Source organism: Pristis pectinata, chromosome 8 (genome assembly GCF_009764475.1).
Source record: "Pristis pectinata isolate sPriPec2 chromosome 8, sPriPec2.1.pri, whole genome shotgun sequence".
Taxonomy (NCBI): domain Eukaryota; kingdom Metazoa; phylum Chordata; class Chondrichthyes; order Rhinopristiformes; family Pristidae; genus Pristis; species Pristis pectinata.
In genome coordinates, this window is record NC_067412.1 from 68,064,930 (window position 1) to 68,092,455 (window position 27,526).

Below are 27,526 nucleotides of genomic sequence, written 5' to 3' on the forward strand. Positions count from 1 at the left end.
TTAACACAAATCAGGGTTGAATCTGGAATTTTTTAGTTTATATTTAAGCATCAGATCTTATCCTTTTTTTTAATTATGAAGGTACATTTATCTATTCACTTAAAAATGTTAAGATATCTTTACCCATTTTCACCTTGCACAACCATGTAATACATACACAAATAATCTCTTAACTCAGGTAGTTTGCAAAGGGTGATGGCTGTTTTAAAATAATTTGTGCCCACAGAATAAAGAGAAGATCTTATTGGAAATGTTGAATTCCAGATATTATTGTGGATTATGAGCTATTGCACATGAAATAATGTTGGCAACTCACTATCACCTGGAAGATAACACACCAAAGTAAACTAACACCTGTTAATAATTAGTTCTATGTAGTGCCCAGCTTGTACTAAATTAAAAACACACACTTTAAAGACTAACAAACAGCAATGAGCATATCAGGTTTGTTTAAATCCATAGTCCAATAGCAGCAGGATGCTACTATCCATTATATCACAGAGGTAATATATTATATATAAAAACAGCAGAACGAATTCTCATTATTTCTATTATAATTAACATATTTTGCTGCCTATGTTCTTCCTTTAGGAACACAGAGACCAAGTAAACTCTCAAGTATTAAAGCTCTGTAAAAATTAATCTCTAAAAATACAACTTTTATCAATACAGTGCAGCTTAGCCTGTACAAACTAGAGATATTGTCCAAAATGTACTGCTAGATCAATTCCAGACATACAAAGAAATTATAACAGGGATGTTTTCTTTTTGTCACAGATTTGTAATGTAAACAATTTCTTTCACTATATATTATCACGTTTGCTGAAAGATACAGTACTTCAAACCTGAATTTACATCAATGTTCATATTTCACCTTTTTCAAACATATGTTCCAGCATTTTCTGCTCCACTTTTAACACAAACATGGAGAATGGAGCATTCTTTTCATGTTATATTTCATATTATTTGTTATGTGCGGTTAGCAAACATTAACTTTTTGGATCCCTCTATGTAAGGAGCAGGGTAGTAATTAAATTTTATTCCATTTAGCTCAGTCCATCGAAAACACCTTTCCTCACGTAAATCAACATCAACAATTGAAGTGAGGGCAAAAGGCATTCACTAATCTACAGATACATTTGCATGATGGACTACGCCTGGATACAAAGAAATGCAAATCTATGCTCTCTATCACAGAGGATCCAAGCTGAACATTTTCTTACACTCTATCACTTTAGAAAACTTTAACCTGTCTGAAACTAAGCTATCTCTGGATGGAAAAGTTGTGTGAAACTGTGGTTCACTCTGCTGTATATTGCTTCAGCAAATTTATCCAAATTTGCTGTGCAGCCATAAGTGGAATTATAGGAGTTTAAATGCTCTCTGGTACTGAGCTGCACAGAACAAGCATGCTCTAAGTTTCGTGATCTGCATTAAATTAGCTGATCTCAGCTGGACCAGCAATTGTTGCTTTTATCCCCCCAGTATCCAGACTAAAAAACAAAACATCTGTCAAGTTCACACTTCCAATGATCCCGATATGAAAGTGCAGTTTTGTGGATGCAACACAAAGCCAAAATTAAACATAATGCTGACATCATCCCACATTCAAATAGTCTACTTCAACTTCACACAAAGAATTTCAAATGAAGTGTAGATACTAGAGAACTGCTGATGTCCATGACAATCCTTTGAAGAAATGAGATGAGAACCTACACATCTTTCACACACTGGAACTGAGCCATGGTACAAAATAAATAAATCAGTAGCTTCTTAGCAACAACCTTTGGTTTGTAATAGCAGGTTGACGGATAGATGGATGGATACAATATTTGTTCATGCTTTTTCATTCCTTCCAGTACTTCAAGAAGAAGGGAGCAATTGGACCAATAAAAGCAGATACAAATATGTTAAGAACTTGATAGAAAACACCCCTATACATTAGAAAAATTAAAAACAAATAAATATGTATTCTAATATTGGGATGGATTAGAGGAGAGGCACAAAGGGGGCACAAACCTGGGAAAAGAATGCCTGTTTACTCTTCATAGCTTAAAGTTGTTGCTTTTCTATTTTGTCCCATGACAATAACTTGACTTATGCTACATTTTAACCTTGAAATCTTCCATTTTCTAACAAAAACTGTTGTGCAATTATTAAATGCCCAGTATTTGGGGGCTGATAAGTAAAGTTCTGTTAAAAAGCCTGTTTTCCAGGTGCAGCTCATATTGCTCAAGCCTGAGGATTTCTCATATTTGGAAAAAAAAAGTCACAGAAATCAACCCTTTTTAAAAAAAAGAATCTGGTGTCTACTTTAAGGAGAAACAGCATTAGGTGTACAGTAGTCCTGTAATCTTGTGAATGTTCACTTTGTTACTAGTTTTGCAGTGTCTTGATTCCATCAAAACCACTAAACTTCCATCGCTTTTCCAAACTTGCACCAACTCCACTTATTTCCTGCTGGAACACATGATGTAGTCGCGTCATCAGTCCTTCTATTTCACCAGGAGAGATCTGTACAGAGAATACACACAATATTACCCAAAAAGTGAGTGAATAATCAGATCCTCTCAGCAACAAAGTAATCCTGAAACCAGCCAACTCCTTGAGTTTGCCACCCGCAGTCACCATCGGACTGTCCTTCACGTTTCCATTGCAAAAAGGGACAGACAAACCAACTCTGTGTGCCTAGTGAGTTGGTGTGAACTCTAGGTGGCAACTGGCCTTAGCTGTTGTATCCTGGGATCTGATTTAAGGGAGGCTGATGCAAAGGGCCTCTATAAATTTCAGACTCCAGTAAGGTGCCCATGCCTTGTACTAAACAATTCCTATACCTTACTGTATTCAGTCTATCCCTTCAGTCTCTCCCCTACTTGCCCAGCTGAGCTACATCAGTTCTGCTCCCTTCCTTGTGGACACACCCTCCTTTCATATTTCACTTTTGAGTCTCAGCTCAGGATAATATACTCATTCCTTAATGCCCCATTAACCTGCATGACAAATAATCCTAATATTCACCCAAGTCAATAAGCAGCATTATGGAAATCCATGAACAGTGAGTAATAATTGAATTCAAGACCTCTTGAAAAGGACATAAGTTAATGCTTATTGAAGACCTACTATTTAGAAATTGGTTTCTTCTATTTCTGGAGAGCTAAAACATTGTTATGCTGTGGTCTACACTAACTTTGGTCCCCATGAGAAGACTGCAATATTGATTTCCAACAGCATTCAACAATGCTATTGTGGGCTTTGGTGCTAAATGCTTACTCATGTAATGTCCAGTGTGGGGTCTGAAGGACACATGTTGAATTTCATTCAGCTGTCTATAGTTTGCTGCATATGAATTACTGCAGGGCTTTGACCTTAAAAGCACATTCTCTAAGGCAGCTACATAATCAAACACACATGAAAGTTAAAAAACTGCCGATACTAGAAACCTGAAACAAAAGCAGAAGATGCTGGAAACACTCAAGCAGGTCACGCAGCATCGGTGGAAAGTAGAGTTAATGTTTCAGAACACACATTGTGGTTGCCATGGAGAAGAGGGAGGCTGGAGACAGTAGGGAGAAAATACCAAGGTTCTCAGAGTGACACCTAGAGAACGTAGTGGATGAAATAATTGTAAAGAGGATAACGTATGAGTAGGGAGGGCCAAGGGACCTGCCGAGGCAGCTAGTCGAAGAGCTTTCCGGGGGTGACTGATGTCTTGTCTTCCCAGAATGCCACCCAAGCACAATATAGGAAGATAAATCATTGAGTGTCAAAGTGAACTCTGCTGCATTATTTATTACCATGCTGCCAATAACCGAAATACTCATACACCTCTACTCTGATCCTAACATTCACTTACTTGCACACACAAATCAGACTAATAAATCTCAGATGCTATAGGCTTCAATACCCCATATTAGTTTAGCCCATGAGGAGGAATGGTAAGCCATCCCTTGGCTCAATGCCTCATCAGGCTAAAAGGCAGCCCTTCTCGGGGCAGAAACAGCCCTGAGGCCCAAACACATTTCAGAGTATAGGTGGAATCTGCCAAAATGCACATCAAACATATATCCTGAAAAGAAATCCATCTCCTTCTGATTGATCAAATATAAACACATTCATCATAATGTGTGCTGTGCTATTCCCACAAGACTAACACTGTTGCAACATGTTTGTCTCTGTCATTCTTTGACTTAAGTTATGAAGAGAAGCCCTCCCTGTTTCTATTCCATCCCACCTTCCTTCCTATTTAACTGAACTTCTGGTAATTATCCAGTACTCTCAGTGGTACGGACTTGCCTGTTAGGTGACCTCCACTTATTTAGCCCAAAGATTTAAGGTGTTTGGGTACACTGGCAGAATAGCCCTCCTGCACAGAACCAAGGTATATGGGTTTGAGAGGGATTAATGGTTTCCATATTTGCATATACATAGGAAGAGGCCATTTGACCCCTTAAGTCCACGTCAGCTCAAGGAGAAATCCCATTCCCCAAATTTTCCTGTCACCTATTCTCCCTACATTCCCATCAACTCTATCACCCACACAACACTGGAGGTAATTCATGATGGCCTATTCATCTTCCACCCTACCTTACACGCCTTTGGGATGCAAGAGAAAACTAGAGCACCCAGAGAAAACCCACATGGAGAACCTGTAAACTCCACACAGATAGCATGGAGGTCATGATTCAATAAGGGACACTGAAACTGTGAGACAGCAGCTCTACTACTTGCATCACTTTGCCAGCTGTGCCTTTGTGCACTATCCTGCTGGAGTAAGTGAGATGCAGATGTAACTAGACATGAATTTTTTTTTTTTTTTTTTTTGAAGTGGTTTAAGTAATCCAGACACTTCCACATCAGTGTGAGGGAAGATGTTACTGCATTTAACAATCTTTAGATGTTTCATGTAAATAATGTTATGTCACTAATCAGAGAATCAAAGTAACAATTCTGATTTACCTTAGCATCCAGTCGTTGAAGATAAGAACATATATAGTCTATACTGGCGCCAAAAGGGTGGACGTGGAGAAATGTAGAAATAATACCTGCAATTTAAAAAGTATGCTATTTTAGGGTGAGATGTTAAAGTGACAAATATTCTGACATTTCCAAAGAAACTTCTTCAGAGAGGCAAGTCACAATTTGTATAAAACAATGTTAGTTGAAAAGAAATTCTTGTTCTTCAGTGTACAAGTGTAATTTAGTCCAGCAGTTATGATCTGGAGTAGTGACCCAGAGCTCAAGCTTAAGTCATGGCAAGTTGTTGCAATGACTTCAGTAGACTGGGTAATCTGTGAACTAGCACCTGAAAATTGTGGAAAGTAGCCAGATTGCTGGAAAAACTCAACTAATCCAGTAACAACTTTCTGAGAAGGGAATGTGCCAGATCTAATGAAGCTATCAATGTGGTGATCCAGTCCCATTATATATTGACGACTTTTAATAAGCCAAGGACAATTGGGATCGGTAATACTCATGATATCCACAACTTCCAAAGAACAAATATATTAAAGCAAGTTATAAAGTACAATACAAAAATGAGACATAACTGATTAAAGAAATCACACACAGAATACCTATTACTGGTGATGGAAGAAATAATCAAGGTCACTTCTTCAACGTTTATACCATGACGCAATTAAATGGCCTATCTTATGAGAAGAGTTGTCATAAGTTGGCATGATATGGGTTTGATTGGCACGTCAGAGGGAAGATTATAGCCAACCTCAGTTCCTCTTCACTTACAATTGCCAGTGTCAGTGCAGTAATATAGGTTTACTGGCTCTTTTCTAAAAGTGACTATAGACCAGCCATCTGAAGCTTCACAGAAATAATGGTATGGTAGCAACCTAATCAAAAAGGTAAGATCCTAGATTTGATCTTTGGTTTGTGTTCAGTTGCATATTGCAACCAGGACAGTGACAGAGATGCATGTATTTTCTGAGTCACATTAAATAACAGAGTGCAAATACAGAATCAGAGTTTTAGCTCTTGAAAGCTATTCCTTAATGCCTTCTAGAAAGTGCTTTTAGTAGACTTGTGTTATGGCATGTCTGGGCCAGCAATAATACCAGCACACCAAAAGAATCTGGCACACTTCAGTATGTGATCCCATACACAAGATTAGCCATATGAATGATGCAATAGAGATTACTGCTGCACATGGATAGCACCACGAAGGGCACGACTCCTTCAGGAGAGCAAATGGTTAAATTATGGTGAAGACATATTTGGAGAAGGATGATTAAGCTCATCTTCTAAGTTTATTTTTAATTCCCTCTCCAATACCTGCATCCATCTTTCAAAGTGTAGAGCATACGTTTATTTTTAACATCAGCTAGTTGGGTGATTAAAAACTTGTCATAGTAGCTATAAATCTATTTTTGGTTTTGTTTGGGGGGTGTGATTGGGATTAAATGGAAATGGAGGCAAAATATTTATGTCATGTTACCTGCCAATCATATTGTCATGAAATAAGACACAGTTAAGTAAACAAATGACAGCTTAACAGCAACATTATAGATGATAAGGTAAGAGAAGCTACTTGCAGTGCACCTTTACATAACACCTAATGTACTAAAGAACTTTGGGAAATGCTAGGATTTTTTTGGAGACCACACAATACTTAAGGTGTAGTCCCACCCAAGCCCTGTTCAATTGCAGTAAGGCTTCACTGCTCCTGCTGCACCTATCTGAAACCTGACCAATCAGCAGTAATTTCTTAAACACTGACAGCAATATTCTCTTTGGGTTTTTTCTTTACACAGGGAACAATATGTTTCTAACCAAAATGGTAATCTAGATATTCATAATGATATACTAATTTTCTGTACTGTTTCATAAACACAAATGCATTTATAAATAGATAAAGTATTATTTTAGGCTTGTAATGTTTCTTACCCACAAGCAGTGCTTCCCTCTCTGATCGGACAGGCCCCGTGATGACCCTGTCCAGCTCACCATCCTTCTCTTGACTGGACCCCAATATTATACATCTTGTACTATTCTGTGTGGAGTGAAACATTTTTAATGAAGCATTGCTGAGCTGACACCAAAACACATGCTACTTTTACATTCATTTATGAAAATAGAAAATCCTATTAATGAGTATCCTATTGATATGCAGCACTGTAAGACTTACAGACCCTCTGAAAAAGATCTGTTGAGGTCTGGAAACTCCAAAATAACACTGAACTTAGTAACACAATATAGCCCTGCCTAAATTTTTCAAACAACCATGAATACACACAGTCCTTTTTTCCAGGGAAAGGGAACCAAAAACTAGAGGGCATAAGTTTAAGGTGAGAGGGGAAAAATTTAAAAGGGAGCTGGGGGGCAACATCTTCACACAGTGTTGTGTGTATGGAACGAGCTGCCAGAGAAAGTAGCTGAGGCAGGTACAATAATGACATTTGCACAAGTACATGGGTAGGAAAGGTTTAAAGGGATACAGGCCAAACACGACTTAGGTGGGTACCTTAGTCAGCATGGACGTGTTGGACTGAAGGGCCAGCTTCCATTCTGTATTACTATACAACTCTAACCAAACTCAGAATCTGGCAGAGCAAGAGCGAGTAACATATAGGAGCATTAGTTGATCAGACTGGCACTAAACCACTTGCTTAGTCCCAATAGCCATGCCACCACAATATATAAAGTCCTGCTGACTCATCTCTATCTTTTACACTGTATTGAAAGTTCATTTAGGGCTCTGGAAAGGACAGGCAGGTAGAGATGCTTCTTCATAACTTGAACACAGAAGTAATAATAAATTGCACAAAAGGGTCATACTTGGAAAATAATGCATTTTTAAACACTAATTAAAACAAAGTCAAACAATATTAACAAATTGAGAAAGTTTCCATTTTTCAGTTTTAAAGGCCATCGATCAGAAGCGTTAACATCTTTTTTCTTCAACCTGTGCACACTGAAACTCTTATGCAGTTTGAGCATTTCTTGCAGTCCTTTTAAAAATTATTTTGAACACCAGTTTTGTTAATTTTCTGGTTTTTCGTTCCAACAAATATATACTTGACCTTAGTTGGTTGGAGTGGAAGGGGTGGATGAGGGTGATTTATCTACAGGAGTTATTAATTCCTATAGTACAGGGTAATAGTGCAATAAATTTCAAAATGATGATGGCGACATTTAACAAGTCAGTGTACATTGTTAGTGAAAGTAGCTTCATGAACAAGTTAGCAAACATATTGGTGACAGTATATATTGCACATCCATTATTTGCATTCATCAACGATTGACTTCCAAATAGACATGAACTTCAATTAATGTTTCTTTCAGATCACCAAACTAAAGACATAATCCACAAGTCTTCATATTCCTTGTTATCCTTGATCCATTTATCAATTGGTTGATGTTTCCTACATTATAACAGTGACAATGTTGCACAGTGGTTGCACTCAATGCAGCTTGAAGAAAGTGAAAAAACCAGGAATGTGGTAAACCATGAATTTTGTGAAGAGTGGGAATGGTGCCGATAGGTCTTGAAACTAAATCTTAATTTAACCTTGTTTTCATACAAGGTGAAGCAATTATTTAAATAAATAAACAAGCCCAGTAGGAAAATATTAAGTAATGAACTGAGGGAGTTGTTGGTGTAACGATGGGCTACGCACTGAGCTAGGAATAACGACACATAGTCAGTGGGTTGAACTCGAGACTGGGTTATTTTGAATCTTGCCGCGTTGGCTTTTAAGCAGTTAAGTTCCCGCGCTCGATGCGCGGCAATGACATCAGAGGTGCGTCAACCCAACCTCTTCCCACGCGCGGGCTTTCTCCCCGCTGTTGAAAAAGGTCCAGTGCCATTTTGTGGCTGACCTGTCTGCCGACACACATGGCAACTTCGAAGCCGGTTCACTTGCGTCGAAGGTGGGTCGCCACATAAACCACACCCCCCCCCCCCCCCCCAGAACCGGTGATAAACCCCCCAAAGTCCACAGCCTGGATCAGTCGTTGTTTGGGCGGTCTGCCTCTGTGCCGCGGAGCCTGAACCTTGACTGGCTACGCCAAGTCCACATGGGCCGGTTTGAGCTGGTCCACCATGAAAACCTCCTCTTTCCCAATGTCTAGAACGTACGTGGACCCGTTGTTCCTGAGCACCTTGATCGGCCCCTCGTACGGCCGCTGTAGTGGTGTCTGGTGTGCACCCCTCCGTACAAATACAAACTTACAGTCTTGCAGGTCTTCGGGTCTGCAGGTGGGGATCTGTCTGTGCCGTGAAGTCGGTAGGGGGCCAGGTTGCCTCTCACGTAGTCTGTCCAGGACTGCCACGGATTCTTCCTCTTGCCCCCTTGGGGCTGGTATGAACTCTCCTGGGACAACCAGGGGTGCGCCGTACACCAGCTCGGCCGACGAGGTGTGCAAGTCTCTTTGGGTGCTGTGCGGATTCCAAGCAGGACCCAGGGGAGCTTGTCCACCCAGTTAGGCCCTTTCAGGCAGGCCATGAGAGCCGATTTCAAGTGACGGCGGAAATGTTCCACTAGTCCATTCGACCGTGGGTGGTAGGCAGTAGTGTGGTGTAACCGTGCTCCCAACAGGCTAGCCGCGGCCGACCACAGACTGGAGGTGAACTGGGTGCCTCTGTCAGAGGTAATGTGGGCCGGTACCCCGAAGCGTGCTACCCAGGTTGTGATCAGCGCTCGAGCACAGGAATTGGCGGAGGTGTCAGTGAGCGGGGCCGCCTCTGGCCATCTTGTGAACTGGTCTACCATAGTTAGGAGGTACCGCGCTCCTCTCGACACTGGCAGGGGCCCCACGATATCCACATGAATGTGGTCGAACCTCCGGTGGGTGGGTTCAAACTGCTGCGGCGGGGCTTTGGTATGCTGCTACACCTTGGCTGCTTGACACTGCATGCACACTTTGGCCCATTCACTGACCTGTCTGTGAAGGCTGTGCCACACGAACCTGCTGGAGACCATCTGGATGGTTGTCCTGATGGATGGGTGCGCCAAACCGTGTATGGAGTTGAAAACTCACCGCCGCCAGGCTGCTGGGACGATGGGGTGAGGCTGGCCAGTAGCCATGTCACACAGGAGGGTCCTCCCACCTGGGCCTACTAGGAAGTCCTGCAGCTGCAAACCTGAGACTGCGGTCCTGTAGCTGGGCAACTTGTCATCTGCCTGCTGCGCCTCTGCTAGTGCTGCATAGTCCACCCCCCGGGACAGGGCCTGGACAGCTGGTCTGGAGAGTGCGTCCGCCACGATGTTGTCCTTTCCCGTGACATGCTGGATGTCCATTGTGTACTCAGAGATGTAGGACAGATGTCGCTGCTGGCGGGCTGACCAGGGATTGGACACCTTCATGAACGCGAAGGTCAATGGCTCGTGGTCCGTGAATGCGGTGAATGGCCTGCCCTCTAAGAAATACCTGAAACGTCGGATGGCCAGATATAGTGCTAACAGCTCCTGGTTGAAAACACTGTACTTGAGTTCGGGTTGCCGCAGGTGCCGCTGAAGAATGCCAGGGGTTGCCAGCGCCCCCTGATGAGTTGCTCCAGCACCCCACTGACTGCTGTGTTGGATGCGTCCACTGTGAGGGCAGTTGGAACGTCTATTCTGGGGTGCACCAGCATCGCGGCGTCTGCCAAGGCTTCCTTGGCTTTAGCGAAAGCGGCAGCGGCCTCTTCGTCCCAAGTAATGTCCTTGCCTTTACCCGACATCAGGGTGAACAAAGGGCGCATGACACAGGCTGCCGAGGGGAGGAACGGCAGTAGAAGTTGACCATACCCACGAACTCCTGCAAGCCTTTGACTGTGTTGGGCCGGGCGAAGTGGCGGATTGCGTCTACCTTGGCAGGGGTGTTGTCCCATCTTTGGTAATCCTGTGGCCCAGGAAGTCGATGGTGTTGAGTCCAAACTGGCATTTGGCCGGGTTGATCGTGAAGCCAAAATCACTCAGGCGGGAGTAGAGCTGGTGGAGGTGAGACAGATGCTCCTGATGATTTCTACTGGCTATGAGGATGTCGTCCAAATAGATGAATGCGAAGTCCAGGTCGCGTCCCACCACATCCATTAGCCGCTGGAACTTCTGTGCGGCATTCTTCAGGCCAAACGGCATTCAGAGGAACTCGAACAGGCCGAATGGGGTGAGGTCCCCGGATGAGGTCCACCTTGGAAAAGACGCTTGCCCCATGCAGGTTTGCTGCAAAGTCGTGTATGTGCGGCATGGGGTAGCAGTCTGGGGTAGCAGTCTGGGGTTGTAGCCTCGTTCAGTCGACGGTATTCGCCGCATGGTCTCCAGCCCCCAGCTGCTTTGGGCACCATGTGTAGGGGGGGAAGCCCATGGGCTGTCTGACCTCCGTATGATCCCCAATTCCTCCATCCTCTTGAACTCCTCCTTCGCCAGGCAGAGCTTGTCCAGGGGAAGCCGTCATGCGCGGGCATGGAGGGGAGATCCCTTGGTCGGAATGTGGTGCTGTACTCCGTGTCTGGGTATGGCTGCCGTGAACTGCGGTGCCAGGACCGATGGGAAGTCCACCAGGATTCTGGTGAATTCTTTATCCGACAGCATGACGGAGTCCAGGTGTGGGGTCGGCAACTTGGCTTCGCCCAAAGAGAATGTCTGGAAAGTCTTGGCATGGACCAACCTTCTCCCGTGCAAGTCGACCAGTAGGCTGAGAGCTCGCAAGAAGTCTGCCCCCAGGAGTGGTTGGGCCACGGCGGCCAGTGTGAAGTCCCACGTGAACCGGCTGGTGCCTAACTGCAGCTGCACTGTGCTGGTGCCATAGGTGCGTATCATGCTGCCGTTTGCAGCCCTCAGGGTGGGTCCCGGCTCCGTTGCAGGTGTCATACCCTGTCGGGGGTACGATGCTGATTTCCGCTCCGGTGTCGACCAAGAAGCGGCATCCTGACTGTTTGTCCCAGACGTACAAGAGGCTGTCCTGGTGGCCAGCCGCCGTAGCCATTAGCAGCAGCTGGCCTTGGCGTTTCCTGAGAACTTGCCGAGCGGGCGACACCGGCAGGCTTCTGCGCCCCACCGCTGTTGGCAGAAACACCACTGTAGTGGCCTCCTCACTCCTGCCTCTGGGTTGTGTGCGCTCCGTTGCCAGGCCTGGTCTGTCCTGGCGTTGGGCACGTGGCTTGGTAATCTGGCCAACGGACGCCCTGCTTTCCTTCTTGGCCTTCCACAGCATGTCTGCCCAGGCCGCTACCTTGCGGGGGTCACTGAAATCTGCATCGGCCAGTAGCAGATGTATGTCCTCAGACAGTTGCTCTAGGAACGCCTGCTCGAACACGAGGCAGGGCGTGTGTCCATCAGGCAGGGCCAGCATCTCGTTCATTAATGCTGATGGCGGCCGGTCCCCCAAACCGTCCAGGTGCAGCAAGCGGGCACCGCATTCCCGTCGTGAGAGGCCAAAGGTCCTTATGAGCAGCGCTTTGAATGCTGCATACTTGCCTTCCTCTGGGGGCGACTGTATGAAATCCTCAACCTGGGCGGCTGTCTCCTGGTCAAGGGAGCTCACCACGTAATAGTAACGCGTAGAATCAAAAGATATTTGCCAAATCTGGAACTGGGCTTCTGCTTGGTCAAACCACAGGCGTGGTTGCAGCGTCCAGAAGGGTGGCAGTTTCAGCAAAACTGCGTGAACGGATGAAGAGTCGATCCCGTTTGGACCGTCGGGGTCACCAATATAGCGATGGGCTACGCACTGAGCTAGGAATAACGACATGTAGTCGGTGGGTTGAACTCGAGACTGGTTTATTTCGAATCTTACCGTGCTGGCTTTTAAGCAGTTAAGTTCCCGCGCTCAACACGCGGCGATGACGTCAGAGGTGCGTCAACCGTACCCCTTCCTGCGCGCAGGCTTTCTCCCCTCGCTGTTGAAGGCGGCGGCCCAGCGCCATTTTGTGGCTGGCCTGTCTGCCGACACGTGCGCCGACTTTGGAGCCGGTTCGCTTGCGTCGAAGGTGAGTCGCCACATTGGATCCTTATTCTCGTAAGTAGAAGCATGGCAGGGTTCCTAAGTACTTTACCATGTGGGAAATCGAAGATGTTTCATCAATAACTTTCTTTCCCATGAGGTCTGAAATGGGTCCACAATGATCACTTCCATTTTCAGCTTCTCAGCAAATGAAGCAATCCATGCCAGCATGCAGCTAGACCCAGACAATATACAGGCATGGACTGATAAGTGACAAGTAAATTTGCATCACAAAAGCGCTTGACAAGAGACAGTCTAACCACCTTAATATTCAATGGCACTTTCGCTACTGAGTGCTCTACAATCAATATCCTGGGGACTCCATTGACTAGCCATGTAAAAATGGTGCATTTAAATGTAGGCTCTCTTGTACTACATTCCTGGTTTAAATAGTGTACTAAATTAATCAGTGGTTCCTTCTGTACTTTACATGATGTATTTGTGCTGTATAGCAGTTAAAATTGTTTTTTTAAGCTCTTACTCATGCTCCACACCACCAGGTTCAAGAACAGCTACTTCCCTTCAACCAATCAGTTCTTGAGCCAACTGGCAAAAACCCTAATTGGTATAGTTTAGCAACACTATGATCACTTTGCACTAAAATGGACTTTTTTTTTTGTTCTAATTGTGTTTTCTTATAAAAATTGTGTATAATTTGTTTAATTTATGTTTTTCTTGTGAATGCTATGTGCTGCTGCAAGTAAGTTTTTCATTGCACCTGTGCATACATGTACTTTTGCATATGACAATAAAAAAGTCAAAAAGTTGAGTTTAAGTTGATTCCTTTGATCATCCCCAAGCTGTTCCAAGTTTCATTTCCAGGGTTCCCAAAATTGAACACACTGCTGAAAGCACAACTGTTAGATTGGATAGAACCTGGATTTGCAGCTGACATTGCAAATTAATTTGTACTAACCGAAAATTAACATGCAGCAGATTAGTTCCAAAATTAATGCAAATCTTTACACTTGTTAAAAAGAGGATTTTTTTTTAAATTGGAAAAGAACTTAACTCACATTTCCTTCATTATCACTTTCATCCATATCATCTCCACCTGCAGTCTCCTGCTAAATTTAAGTTACACAAATTAATTTATCACATTGTGAAAACAGAAGGTATTCACTTTCTGTGAAGTACTCTTGTGCATATTTACATATTTCTGATCATTTCTTTGCGTGGTTACCTACATAGATAACTGGTAGTTTAGCTTTTATGTGTAGTCCAATAAATTTTGCAAGCAAATGAATGCCATAGCATTTTTAACTCTTTGTACTTTGTTTCCATTGAGGTAATTTCCAAAAAGGCAATGTTTCTCCGGCTGACCAGCTAGATACATGAAATTTTGAGTAAAATAAAACACATACTTTCCTGCAAATTTACTTAGTGTGTAAAAACATAACAATGGGAGAAAATCAAAAAGATTGAATTGCTATATTACAGAGGAAATCTTTATGACAAGTTTTGCAGTAGTATACTAAGTCAAAAACCCAGAAAAACAAACTATGGTTAATTTGGGCTTTACTTTTGACAGAAAAACATCAAAAAAATGACAATGATCTGGAAGTAGAGCAAACAGCAAAAAGGACTGCAAAAAGCTTAAGGAATGCATATTATCATAATGAACCAACAGATAGGAGCTGCACTTTAATACAGATAAGCATAAAGTATTCATTTTTGGGAAAAATAAAACCCCTTCAAAAAACTTAATCCCTTTTATTTTTGATTTTTCTGCAATGACAAAGTCAAGGTGAAATTTATCTTTATTTAAATAGCTTAATTTGGAATTCACCAAGAGGCCAGGCTTACCAGTCTTTAAAAGTTTCAGTATTTCTTGAATCAACATACACAACTATGAATAAAGAGTGTAAATAAATTCTTGACTTTGCTGTAAAATTGTATGATTAGATTAAAGGCTCTCATTTTTCCTCATCTATTGAAGAATTTTGTTTCTTTGTTAAGGGGACAGAAGGATACAATTAAAAAAAATTGAAGCATTCTTCTATTTAGCTGGGAATTAAAACACACAACTAGCATTCACTAGCTTACTGAAATGAAATGCTTCATGTTAAGGAGCTGGAGAGGAAAAGAGGAGAGAACAATAAAAGGGCAACCTTCCTCTGTTACAAATCAGTAATTAGAGGAATAGAGGCAGGCACAGTGTAAAACAAAAATTGATACTTCCACTTTATAACCTTATCTTTTTTTATACATAGGTTTAAGAGGCAAAAGTGACCAGTGTGGAGGTTTAAAGTCTTTTTGAAATAGGAAGGGATAAAGTACTGTTTATGTACTTATCAGCTTAAAGTTGAATCATGTGTAAAAAAATGATTTGTTCAGAATGGTTGTGTTCAGAAACAGTAACCACTAGTAATTCATTAATGAAGTTTCCATGTTCCCACCTTGTTTTTAAATGTCTCCAATAACATTTCAGCATTTTGTTTCTCTTCCTGTGCCTTTTGGAATTCAGCTTCTTTCTTTTTACATTCTTCCCGTAAATTCAAAAGTTGCTGTCAATGCAGGGAGAACAAAAAAAAACAATCACTCTCAAAATAAAACATTCTGCGCATCATCAGTGCACATTTTTAATTCAATATCAATTGTAATAGGTGCATCTGACCTCTTGCTTTGTTCCTGGACTCAACAATCCAGATCAGGGGCAGTTTCTAATATTACTAAGCGGAGGGCCCCTCCACTTAACACCAGCCATCACTGGTACATCTAAGCAGGGCAATGTTCACTTGAATAGGTTCACCAACCTTCATTTAAAAGGTGAGAAAGGATATGTTCTGTTTTTTTCAAAACTTATTATGGTTATTTAATTAACTTACATTAGTGGAACGAGTATTAAATGAAGTATTTTTTCATTAATTTTGTTATATTAAATATTTAAAAATTGAGCTGTCAGAAAGCTATTGGAGTGGGGTAGTGGGATGGACCTCAGTTTTCAATGTTGGCACAGTTGCATGTTGGCTTATCCAGGAGATGAATGGGAGGCATGGCTTGGCACACATTAATGTCTGTCACACAGATAAATAGGAATCAGTTCAACCAAAAACTAAATTTTTTTTAACCTTTTAAGAATAAAAGGATTCTTCAGCAGGATAAGTTCACTTTTTATAGGCTATTAGGAAAGTGGTATGTTGCCCATGGTAATGAATTCTATTCCACTGTGAACAAATATCCTGGCGATGGCTTTCAGATTTCCTTTACAAGTATCTAAGGTGCATCAAGGACAGTATACTGCAGTTCTTCAAGTGACTTTACAATAGTGGTGATATATTCTCAAGAATATCACTGCTGAGCTCTGCTACTAATATTCATACATTTTTCATGCTGGCCATTCTAAAGATCTTGCAGCTCTATTTTTCTAAGCAGCTAAATGAGGTGAGAGGGGAAGGATTTAATAGGAACTTGAGGGGCAACTTTTTTTTTAAACAAAGAGGGTGAGCTGCTGGGGGAAGTGGTTGAAGTGGGTGCAATGGCAACTTTTAAAAGAAAGTTGGACAGGTACGTGGATAGAAAAGGTTTATAAGGATATGGACTGAATGCAGGCAAATGGGACTAGCTTGGATGGGCACCTTGGTCGGCATGGACCATCGGGATGAAGGGCCTGTTTCCATGCCGTACCAATTACTGTTCAGTTCATAGTATCTTCAAAACTTAGCTGTATGTAATCTTTTTTTTACTCTATACTATGAAGGGCACTTAAAAACAAACACATTGTTTCACAACGCATTAAGTTTCTGAAATACTCACAACTCAAAACAACATTGCTCATTCAAAGACAAACTCAAAACTGAAGTTGTTAACAGATATTTTTTTTTAAAACAAGAGTGACTATCCAACCCAATCTCTTAATCGTGATTTTGCTGGAAAGATGTAATACTCTGGATTGAATTTTGCTCGTGAGAAAAGTAGCCCAACTCAAGCCCGCTGCAAAATAAATACATACATCTTTGCTAGAGAATTATGATGCAAGGATGTATTTACCACTCCCTGAGGGATGAGTATGGGTGGTAAGCAGGCTGGGGTATGTCCTTTTTTAAAAAAAAGGAAACTTTAGATGATCTTAAAATGTCAAATAAATTGTCTTACTTTGAATGATTGTTTTTTTTAAAAAGAAAAATTAACAAGCCACCAGTACCTGCTGCATCCCTTGCAATGTCTGTTGCAGTAGTTTTAATTGTTGGTCCTTTATGGTTTCTTCTTCAGTGCGATAGAGCTTACCCTGCTCATGTTTTAGTAAATCCACCTCATTTCTGTAGGCATCAAGCTGGCAACGCAGGCTGTCATTCTCTTCTTTAAGTGCTTCAGCCTGAGCTGCAAGTGCTACAACGGTAGTAAAAGAATGAAATTTAAAATGCCGCTGAGAGAACAAATGTCTCATTTGTTATATAGCCTGGAGTTTCAACATGTTTTCCATCCATATATTGTGACCAATATGAAATCAGCTGAAAATAAAAGCACAAGATTGTGGAATTTAAAATGCTACAACTTCATTTTGGTTCGCTGCTCGTGGAGAAACCAATTCACCATTAAATTCCCATCCTAAAAATAGTTCACTCCCCAAGACCACTTTGGTGGATTTCTACTGACACCACCCTCTTGACTTCACTCATTCCATTGCACCCAGACAGGTGAACATGCATCTATCGTCACATTAATCTACCAGCATGGACCTGCAGAAGTGGCCAGCAGTCAATTTAAGCTTCACGTATGTTTCTCATACAGGTGCTGCTACCACACAATTCATAAACACATCATTCAAAGGATCAGATTCATTTTTGATATCAAGTTACTTCATATTAATTACATTACTCACTGCAAATTGGAAATTGGTTTATTATTGTCACATGTACTGAGGTACAGTGAAAAACTTTGTATTGCATGCCTTCCATACAGATCGTTTCACAAGTACATCAAGGTAGTACAAGTGAAAAGCAATAACAGAGTGAAGAATATAGTGTTACAATTAGAGTAATACTTAAAATCTCAAAGTTTTGTAAAAGAGACAGATTATCATTTAAAATCAGTAATCAGCATTGTTCCTCATAGCTCCTTGTAAAATGAGAAAAATGGTCTGATTGGACCACTGGCACATCAAAAAGCTCTCATCCTCAAACTCTCAAGACTAGACTGGTATAAGGTGAAATGCTTTGACTAAATGCCTCACCATTTGAGAGAAATCTGTACATGCCTTTAAGTAAAGATCATCATATGAGCTCTGTTTTTGTTTGGTGAATGATGCTCCTTCAGGCATAAACAAAAGTTGTGGGAAAGAAAATCAAACAGTTCCAGGGAGAAAAAACACACACATATGTGCATTCATAGCCAAGGAAAGGGGACAATTTAAATGAGACTAGTGCCTGTTACATGGTTGCAACTGTGACAATGTGAGGCAACGGCAAGATACACAATGAAAAATACTGAGAAACAGACTATGCCAATATTATGACAGCAAAAAACCATAAACTGAAAATGCAAAGATGATCAGCAAGATAGGTAACAGCTGCAGAGAAAGAAAGTAGTTACTGTTGCACATTGAAAACTTCGCATTTAGTTCTGGAAAAAGTATGAACTTTACCAAGTTTCTAAGCAACTACTGAGACATGAAGATTGTGGCATTGGTGAGTCTGGGGGACAGGAATGGGAGAAATTAACAAAACGTATGTGTATTATAGAATGGAAGATATTAAATGATGGTACAAAGCAAAAGATGGCAGCTATAGGACAAGAAAAAGTAAGCTGAGAGGAGTGAAAAGTGGCCAGAGTAGAATCATTAACAGCAGTTGCTCTGAGAAAATAGGAGCTATGTTTATGATCTGAAATTGATTAATGCAGTGTGCAGTCATAAAGACTGTAACATGCCTGATCAGCATTTTATTTTGCTTTCATTCCAGATTTCCAACATCAAAGTTCTTTGCTTTTGTACAAGGGTAATGGCATGCTGAGAGGGGAAAAAAAACAACTGTGCCTTCTAATAAATTTTATTTTGTGTGAAAGGAACTTGGTTTCCTGGATTCAATTTTTTTGTTTGATAAGTAGACAAAGCCTTGACTTACAAACAATCTCAAGTCAAGGTGAAATTTTAACTCTTCAGCTTGCTATAAAGTTAAAAAGCTCTTCCGGGGACCATAACTCATTGATGCAATTTGTTTCAATACAACCTGAACAATTAAACGTTCCTCTTCACTTAATGATGTGGGGATACATGCATTAATATACTCCACAAAACTGTTTTGAAATAATAAACTAAGTCCTCATGAAGCAGGGTTTCCAGTATTTTTTTAAGATCAGGAAGGCATAACTGCCTCTGTTTTCCTTGCATCCTGTTGCAACATTTCTTACCACTGGACCTTTTTGATTTTTTAAAAATATCTGATCTTGGCCTGCTGCTGTTTTAGCAATTCTGTCTCATTTCTGTAAATATTCAGTTCCCAACACATTTGTTTTTTGCTTGTGATCAAGTCTGAGAGCTATTACTATAATGACCTCATACTTATTTTTCTGATACCATAAAATGAGTCGTCATTTAGCTTTGTACGCAATTGTGTCGAACTCCTCCGGGGTATACTTTTTCTCTTCCTTTCCATTGTTTCTGTTTAAAAGGTGCTCACATTATTCTTTTCCATTTCTGGCAAATGATAATTTGTTTGTCCTTCCTACAAATACTAACCAATGTGGTGAATGTTTTATAAAGACAGTAGCAGACCATTTGATCCTTAACCATGGCACCAGTCAATTTGATCATGTTATGCTTTGAATTCATCTATCTATCTCGTCTCAATATTCTTCTATACCTTTGTCTGGGAAAAATCACTTGATCTCCATATTCCAGGGAATATAATCCAAATTTAAGTAATCTCTCCACATATGGACCCTGGTCACCATTCTATTCAAAGCGCAATACTTGCGAAGACAATTTATCCCCTTTAAGGCAAGCTGTCCACAACAGTACACAATATTCTAGAGCTGTTCTCCCTCCATTTTATATACTGCTGCCCTAGTTATAGAGTCTAACATTCTATTAGCATTTTTAATTATTTTCTGCACTTTACTAATACCCTTTTTCAATCTATCTGTATGGGTCCCTAAATCTCGTTGACTTCCATTGTTCCCATTTAATATTACATCCTTTTTTAGTTTAGAATAGATAACGTCACGCTTAACTGTAATGAAATCCATCTACCAGAGTTTTATCCATTCACTTAATTTATCAATGTCTTGTTGCAATTTTTTACTCATCTTCAATAACATTTGAATCAATCTTCATCACTGGCAAACATATACATATGGATTTTTATTTTGTTATCACAGTCATTAATAAACATTATGAAATCTAAGGAATCCCGTACATGTCCCTGTGCAACATTACTAGTCACTTCTTTCCAATATGGATACTCATCCACAATTTCTTCATGTTTTCTGTCACCTAATCTATTCCATTTTGCACCTTGACATCATTTCTGCATTCCCATGTTGTTCTTTGCATCTCGTTCAGTTCCCTGAATCATGCTATTCTTGGTTCTTTTAGATCTTTTTACTTTTGTTTTATTTGTTTTATGTTATTTCTCATCTCCTGAAAGCAAATGGATTGCTTTTATGTGCTAAGCACTTGCTCCTTAGGATATTTATGTAGCCATCCCATATTACAGCAAATTCTTTTCTGAACATCTCACATTGTTTGTGGTTTAACTGATAGCAGTTTGACCAGTTTGCTATCATCCATCCTAATCTTATGTCAGCAATAGACACCTCTAGAATCTTAATAATTGTGTTAAATTTCTCTGCATATAAATTAGATTGCACACCACTGCTATGAAAAACACCTTCATTCCAGATTGCACCATAATGACTGGGAGACTTACTTGCTCACCTGATACATTTTCAGTACTACAAATCTGAGAATACTGGTCAGCCAATGACACTTGTTTGGTAGGCACAGTAAATAAGCAGATCTCCACAGTATTAAAGGCTGTTTTGAAATTCCAGTTGAAAGGCCACTCTCATTGAAGAGGGAAACTGCTACGGAGTTCTGCAGAGACTATTTTCACTGTAAACAAACTAGCAAGTACTTACACTCATCAGAGCAGCAATGTTTCTTCAAGCTTTGGTTTATCAAACTAATCACCACAAAGATTTGTGACATTTTGCAGACAAGCCCCTAGCTGTCCCACACAATATAGCTGACATAAAAGTTCAGCTTTTACCTGGGGAACCCAGCCAGAAGAACAGGCAACACCACTGGAGGAGAACAGAGAGGAACAGGAGAAAGATAAGGATGAATCCAAGGAGGGAAAGTAGCAGCATGAGGATCAGCCAAAAGTGCCAGGATGTGCCGATTATGTGCTTCACTGAAGAAGGGAGGCTGTATTGGGCCATGCCATCAAGGACACAATATATACCAGAGGATTCACATAGCCACTTCAACCCACCTTCAGCATTCATGGAACTAACTACATTTGAACTCCAACTGACAGACCAAAACATTTCATCGAATGATATCAACAGGCAGACAACAAAGTTAAAATGAAATCCTATTTGAAGTCCCAGGTTTTGGATTTGGCACAGCATAAATAGTAGGCAACAAGTATGCTGAAACGTCCAGGCTGAAAGGGCTGTATAGCTAAATCCATAAAGATTATATAATAGTTGACCACAGTAATTGTGATCAATGAACATTTGGCTTGATGAAGCTGCTTTGCTACATTGGGATAAGGTCCTGCTATTAAGGAATCTTTACCACATCCATCAATATGGCTGTTCAATCAACAATGAATGCATACTCACTGAAATATGACTCTCCAATTAAAAAAAACACTATACATGTTTCTCCTCAATAAGGGGACTTACGATTTTCCCTTTAAATAATTGCTCCTGTTGCTGTCAACTAGTAACAGATGGGTACTACATTCTGGTTACCCAACCATACATGTTGGGCTTGTATATTCTGATAAAAATTTCAGATTTGAGTTGGGTTGCTGTACTGGCTTGGTTCAATACATTACCCGGGTGAAGATAATTTGCTTAATATTATCTCATGGCCTCTGTTCTTGATCAGTAGCAATGAATATGCAATATAGCAAGCCTTTTCTGTTTTTCTGCAAATTCCCCTGGGCCAGATGGAGTATTGAAAATTATATTTTAGTTTGAGACTGATTCAGTTGGGACAAATTCAATTGTAATATCACTATTAACAGATATATCATTAACGTTAGATTAACGAAAGCTGGTTTATTACTCTTTACAGGTCCTCCCCAGGTTACAAACACCTAAGTTATGGACACCCTGTACATAAAAATGAGCATTTGGGAGACAAGCAGGATAGATTAGGATGGATTTGCCAGCTGTGCAGAACTGCAGACATCTTCTGCTGGGTGGAAACAGGCCATTTCTGTGTGCCTTCTCTCCCCTCCCCACTACCCTTCCCACCCCCGTGGCACAACAGTCGGAGGCTGGGTGGAGCTGAGCAGAGTTGAGAGCACTGAGCAGACTCACTCACCGAGTCAGTGAGGTGGTTGGTGGCCACTCTTCCCACACCTACTTGCTCTCCTGTACAACTTTCTGTGAACTTCTCCCACACACTGTTTTTGTTCTTTTCTAACTTAGCAACTGTTCTCAGTACATGCAGTCCCCATGTTACGACAGGGCTCCTAAACCCAGAGTGATTAATTTTTGTTCGTTCCTGAAATCACTGCTCTAGGCACAATCCTAAATAGAATCCAGAGTCCCTATGGACTGCTTTTCTTCATCTAAAACCTCTATAACTCATGTCATTATAATACATCCAGGATTTCCTGTTTTTGTTTATTTACTGCCTCTCAATTTGGTAACTGCTATTTGGAATACATTTTCTGAACATCTAACCCCCAAAGGACATGAAAAATGATGGTTGCAGATGAGAGGCAAGTTCATATGACAGAAGCACACGATAATATATAAATTTGTACTTCATCTCAACAAAGCTTAAGTCTACCTTCCCAGCTCATTGAAGACCAGCATATTACTTTGCTGAAACTCTGAACAAAGTCTGAAACTTAGGGAAACCTGCGAGTATATGCAGAACAAAAGCACTGCATACAAATAATACATGGGCTTTGCAAGTTGCATTCTGAAATTACAGATGACAGACGACTGCTCATTTGCTAATAAGTTACCATAACAACACACCCTACAATAACTTAAAATGTATGCACATGATAATTGGTTACAAAGCTAATTGAAGCCCACAATGCATAATAAATAGAAAAAAGATATTTTGCAGGCTTCATTAAGCCTATTATATACAGGTTTATTCATCAATAAGGATTCCTTGAACATGAAAAACTTAATTTAATTGCAAGAATATCTGAGGGATTTACAGATCTTCAGAAGATGAAATGTCAATCTGAAGGTACTTGCCAGTGAGAAAGAAAATTGAGTAAGCAAATCCAATCAGATTATTGACCATATCCCCACACCCTGTAATTCTTCATACAAGTTCTTCATATTTAACCCATTTAGATTACAGCAATTTGTTGATTCTTTGCTACCAAGTATCTTCCAGGTTGTGAAACAACATTTACTCCTTTACCTCCAAAATCTTTATATATTAACTTATGGAAGATGGAGTTGAAGTACAAATTACTTTTCTTGCTTTAACTTTCCCTTAAAAAATGTTGAATCAGGCTGGAGTACTACCCAATCTTAATTCTCTCAACCAACAGTTAAAATCATACACAATGCAAGACAGCAAAAGACTGAAATAAAGTATTGGAAACAATCAGCAGGTTAAGCAGCGTCTACAGAAAGAGAAAAAAGAGCTAATAAATCAGGTTGAAGACCCTTTATCAGAACTAGGAAAAAGAAAAATCAAATTAGTTTTCAGCTGGAGAGAGGGTGGGGAGGGATGGCTCGGGCAAAGAGAATATCACTGACAGGGTGAGTTCAGGTTTTGCTGTGGGAAAACACTGTTGATGAAGCCATCTGGTTGAGAGCAGTTAGAACTAAAATGAATAAAGAAACCTAAAAGTGTGAGATGAGAGCAGTTAAAGAGAAATAAAACACGAACAAAGGAATGTAAATATTACAAAATGCAAAGCTATGGGGAATGCTAATGCAGGTCAGGCCATACTAAAGAAAAGAGAAAAGCTGATTCAATATTACAGATGGATGGCCTAGAACTGGCCAGTTCTGATTTAAAAGAGTTGCAGTTTTGAATGCAATTCCACAAGTATTGTATTGTTTTCTATGCACCAACAAAGATAACTTGTCTCCCTACTTCCCACTATTCAGGGCCCAAACACACAATCCCCCATGAACCAACCATTTGCTTCTATTTCTTTCAATTTAATATACTTCAATTTCTGATCACAATGTGATCTCCTCTACACAGTGGAAACTAAACACAGGTTAGGAGATGGCTTGCTGAAACTATGTATGTATGCATGTATGCATGCATGTATGAGATGTGACCACAAGCTTCCAGTTTCACTGTTCCACAAAACTCAATGTAGACTTGAAGAACACCAACACCCTCTGACCAAGCACATTACAATCTATTGAACTCAGTACCAAGTTCTACAACTTCAAATATTCAGAAATTGCAGCTTTTACATTTCACACTTCCAGCACTCTCAGTTCTTCAGGTAATTTCAGATAATCATTTGACTTCTCCTTTTCACATCTTTCCTACATTTGCCTTTTCTCTAATCCTTCACCGCCCTCTCTCACCCATGTTTGTCACAAAAATGCAAAGGTTTTTAATCAGTAGTAATTATCTGTGAGTAACTAGATTTTAAATGACTAAAAATGATAAAAACATACAGAGAACTATTTAATATTTATATTGAGGTGGACTTAGTAAAACATTTCTATTAATGTTTTTCCACCCAAAAGAACCAGCTTAAACTTAATAGTCACTTCAAATGAATGCAATCCTAATGGTAATCATACCTGCCTAAAGCATGGCTAGTTTTGTGGGAGGGAAGGATTTCCAACATAATATTATTTAAGCAGCAGAAAAGATCATGGAAACTTTGCATTGAACACAATTTCCACTTAAAATTCTATAACCTTTCAGCTTTGACCATTTTGATTAAATTGTGCGGACAACACTGGCATAACTGAACAGCAATCCCTGCCTTGAATGTGGATCAGCTTTTCCATTGAGGAGGATTTTGATTAAACCTAATTCCATTTTCACTGAAAAGCAATTGGATAGGACCATGCTCAATTTTTCTCCACAAAATACTTTAAATGCTGAATATTAATATTACCATGTTGATTATTACCTAGGTAAAATTACCCAATTCAGCATAAACCAGAAATTCAACTGGGCCAAGCACCAAATGAACAGTGAAATTTTGAACAGATACATGAGAAGCTCAAAATAATTATCTGGTATTTATTGTCATGGTATCAGTTTATTTCTACATTTAATTTAGAAACAGTACCATTGATATTAATTCTGATGCTGCAGGGTAAAAATGAAACCACAGTTCTAAATTCCTCAAGGCAATATTCAGTATTCTAAACTGGTAGTACTTAGAAAAAAAATACATTATTGATGCACTCCGAAGGGAGTTGACTTTATCTTGAGCTTTTTTTAAGCTCAAAAAACAATGGAAAACACATTGATGGGTAAACATTTTCCATTACAAGTTTCTACATCCACCTTTGTAAAGGAAACTGCAATTATATTTTACACCAGTAATGGCACTGTTGTGCCAGCATGAGTGCTTATTGTTATTACATAGTACTTATTGGAATACTACCTTGTCCTTGAAGTTTGCCTGAAAGCAATATCTGATTTTGATACACAGCTGAAGGAAACAGAGTAGTTAATCATACACAGAAGGTCTATTTGCTACCCTTCAATTAATGTACACACATAATGGATGTCTTCAATCAAACATTATTTACTTATTTTAAAGCTGTGTTGCAGTATTTTTTTTATATAGGCAAATTGGTTCAACTCATTACCTCATAGTTAGTGGTTAATTCTGGTTAATTACCTTAGTTCTTTTTTCTCTTCCCAATATAATCTTTCTTGAATGCATTATCGCCAAGAATATTAACTGCCCATTCCTTCTTTCCACTTCTTTAACTCACTCACACACTGTATCATAATCGTACAATCTGTGCCTAAAGCTCACCTAACTTGATTTCTTTAAATGGGGATTCCTTCCTATTAAATAATATTTCTTTAGCTGTGCATGGACATATTGTGATACACATTATCAGCAATTTAGATGTCAAAAAACAGCGACATTTGAGAATGTAACATGGTAATTGACATTACAAGCTACACATTTTGCATACTTCTGGCAGGTGTTAGGTGTGTTCACACTGGTGTTCTCATCAGTAGGCTTTTGTCCACGAGGGACAAAAGTAGAGATGTCATTTAGGAATTGACTCAGCACCCATCCAGAATCAAAATTTATGCTTCCACAAAATACACACCACTTACCCATGCTCATCTAATTCCTAGTGTCACTCTATTTTAACAGAATTTTAAAATTGTTCACTCAGGGATGTTCATTATCAGCTATCCCTCTAATATAAAGCAATGAAGTACAATCTGATCTTATAGGTGTAATTAACCAAAAAATATAGCTGAGAACACTGATATGCATACATTTCAGAGACATAACCATGTAAAAGAATATGGAGAGTGAAATAACTTCTGTGTTTGCAGTAAACTTCTCCACTTTTGGATGACAATTTTCCACAGATTTGGTGTTACAGGTTCTAGTATCTTTTTATTGCTGGAAGAACTATTGCTGCCATCACCAGGTGAAATGCCTACTGTAGCTGACTTCCCAATGCTGTGACAGCACTCACAAGACTCAAGCAACTGTTTTTAAGTAAAGACAACGTGAAACAAAGCATCGCTGAAAAGGCAATTGCTCTACAGTTGCTGTGACTAACCCATCTTCAATATCAAAAGTGGGCATTTTATGTAAAAAATATACGTGTATTCCATGGCTTGCCAGGTGCAACCTTCATCAATCAATGAGCTGGCAGAAGCTGCCTGATATTTCCGAATAATATTCTGTATGTTGAATCAAGAATCTTGATCTAATTATTGATACATTCAGACTAACATCTGCCACCTAGTACTTGATTTCTTGTTTCATATATAGTTATGGAAGTGCTGAATTATCCAGGGTGACAAGACCAAAGAGCACATTAATGGCAATTTATTTTAGTTGATTGGGTGCAAACTAGTTGTTGACTAGCTAAACATCAGAAATTATTTGGGTAGGAACAAAATACACAATAGATAAAAGCAGGAGATGCATTTTCCCCTCCAATTTCTTCCATTTTATTCATGACATTAATATCACTTCCATAGGCACTAATATCTTTTTACCATCTCTGCTAAGTAATGATCTTACATTTGTAAACCTTAACAAAATGTTAGGTTATTTAAACTCAAAAACTAATCTTAATCCAGTCTTGGTTAAATATTCATACTTGCATATTGGATAATTATCACCAAGACAAACTTCTGATTCCCTGCTCCAAAAGGCACAGAAGCTAATAATTATCCTCAAGAGTTATTGGATCACACAGGAAGGAAGCAGGCCCTTCAGCCCACTGTGCC

The 27,526-nt window shown here is 40.1% G+C and overlaps 1 protein-coding gene across 4 annotated transcripts in view; it reads right to left on the minus strand.

Annotated features, from left to right (window-relative positions):
* Positions 1 to 536: 536 nt before the first annotated feature.
* The window catches only part of LOC127573754 (ecto-NOX disulfide-thiol exchanger 2-like), a 166,831-nt gene continuing 139,841 nt past the window's right edge, over positions 537 to 27,526 (minus strand). For 3 of the 4 annotated variants that reach the window (XM_052022250.1, XM_052022248.1, XM_052022247.1), the window contains 6 exons: positions 17,081 to 17,265; positions 15,336 to 15,443; positions 13,953 to 14,003; positions 6,898 to 7,003; positions 4,957 to 5,042; positions 537 to 2,514 (listed from right to left, as the gene is read on the minus strand). In XM_052022250.1, the coding sequence (XP_051878210.1) occupies positions 2,377 to 2,514; positions 4,957 to 5,042; positions 6,898 to 7,003; positions 13,953 to 14,003; positions 15,336 to 15,443; positions 17,081 to 17,265 (674 nt within the window). In that variant the 3' untranslated portion in view covers positions 537 to 2,376. The remainder of the gene's footprint in view (positions 2,515 to 4,956; positions 5,043 to 6,897; positions 7,004 to 13,952; positions 14,004 to 15,335; positions 15,444 to 17,080; positions 17,266 to 27,526) is intronic. The other variant, XM_052022249.1, reaches the window with a different exon arrangement.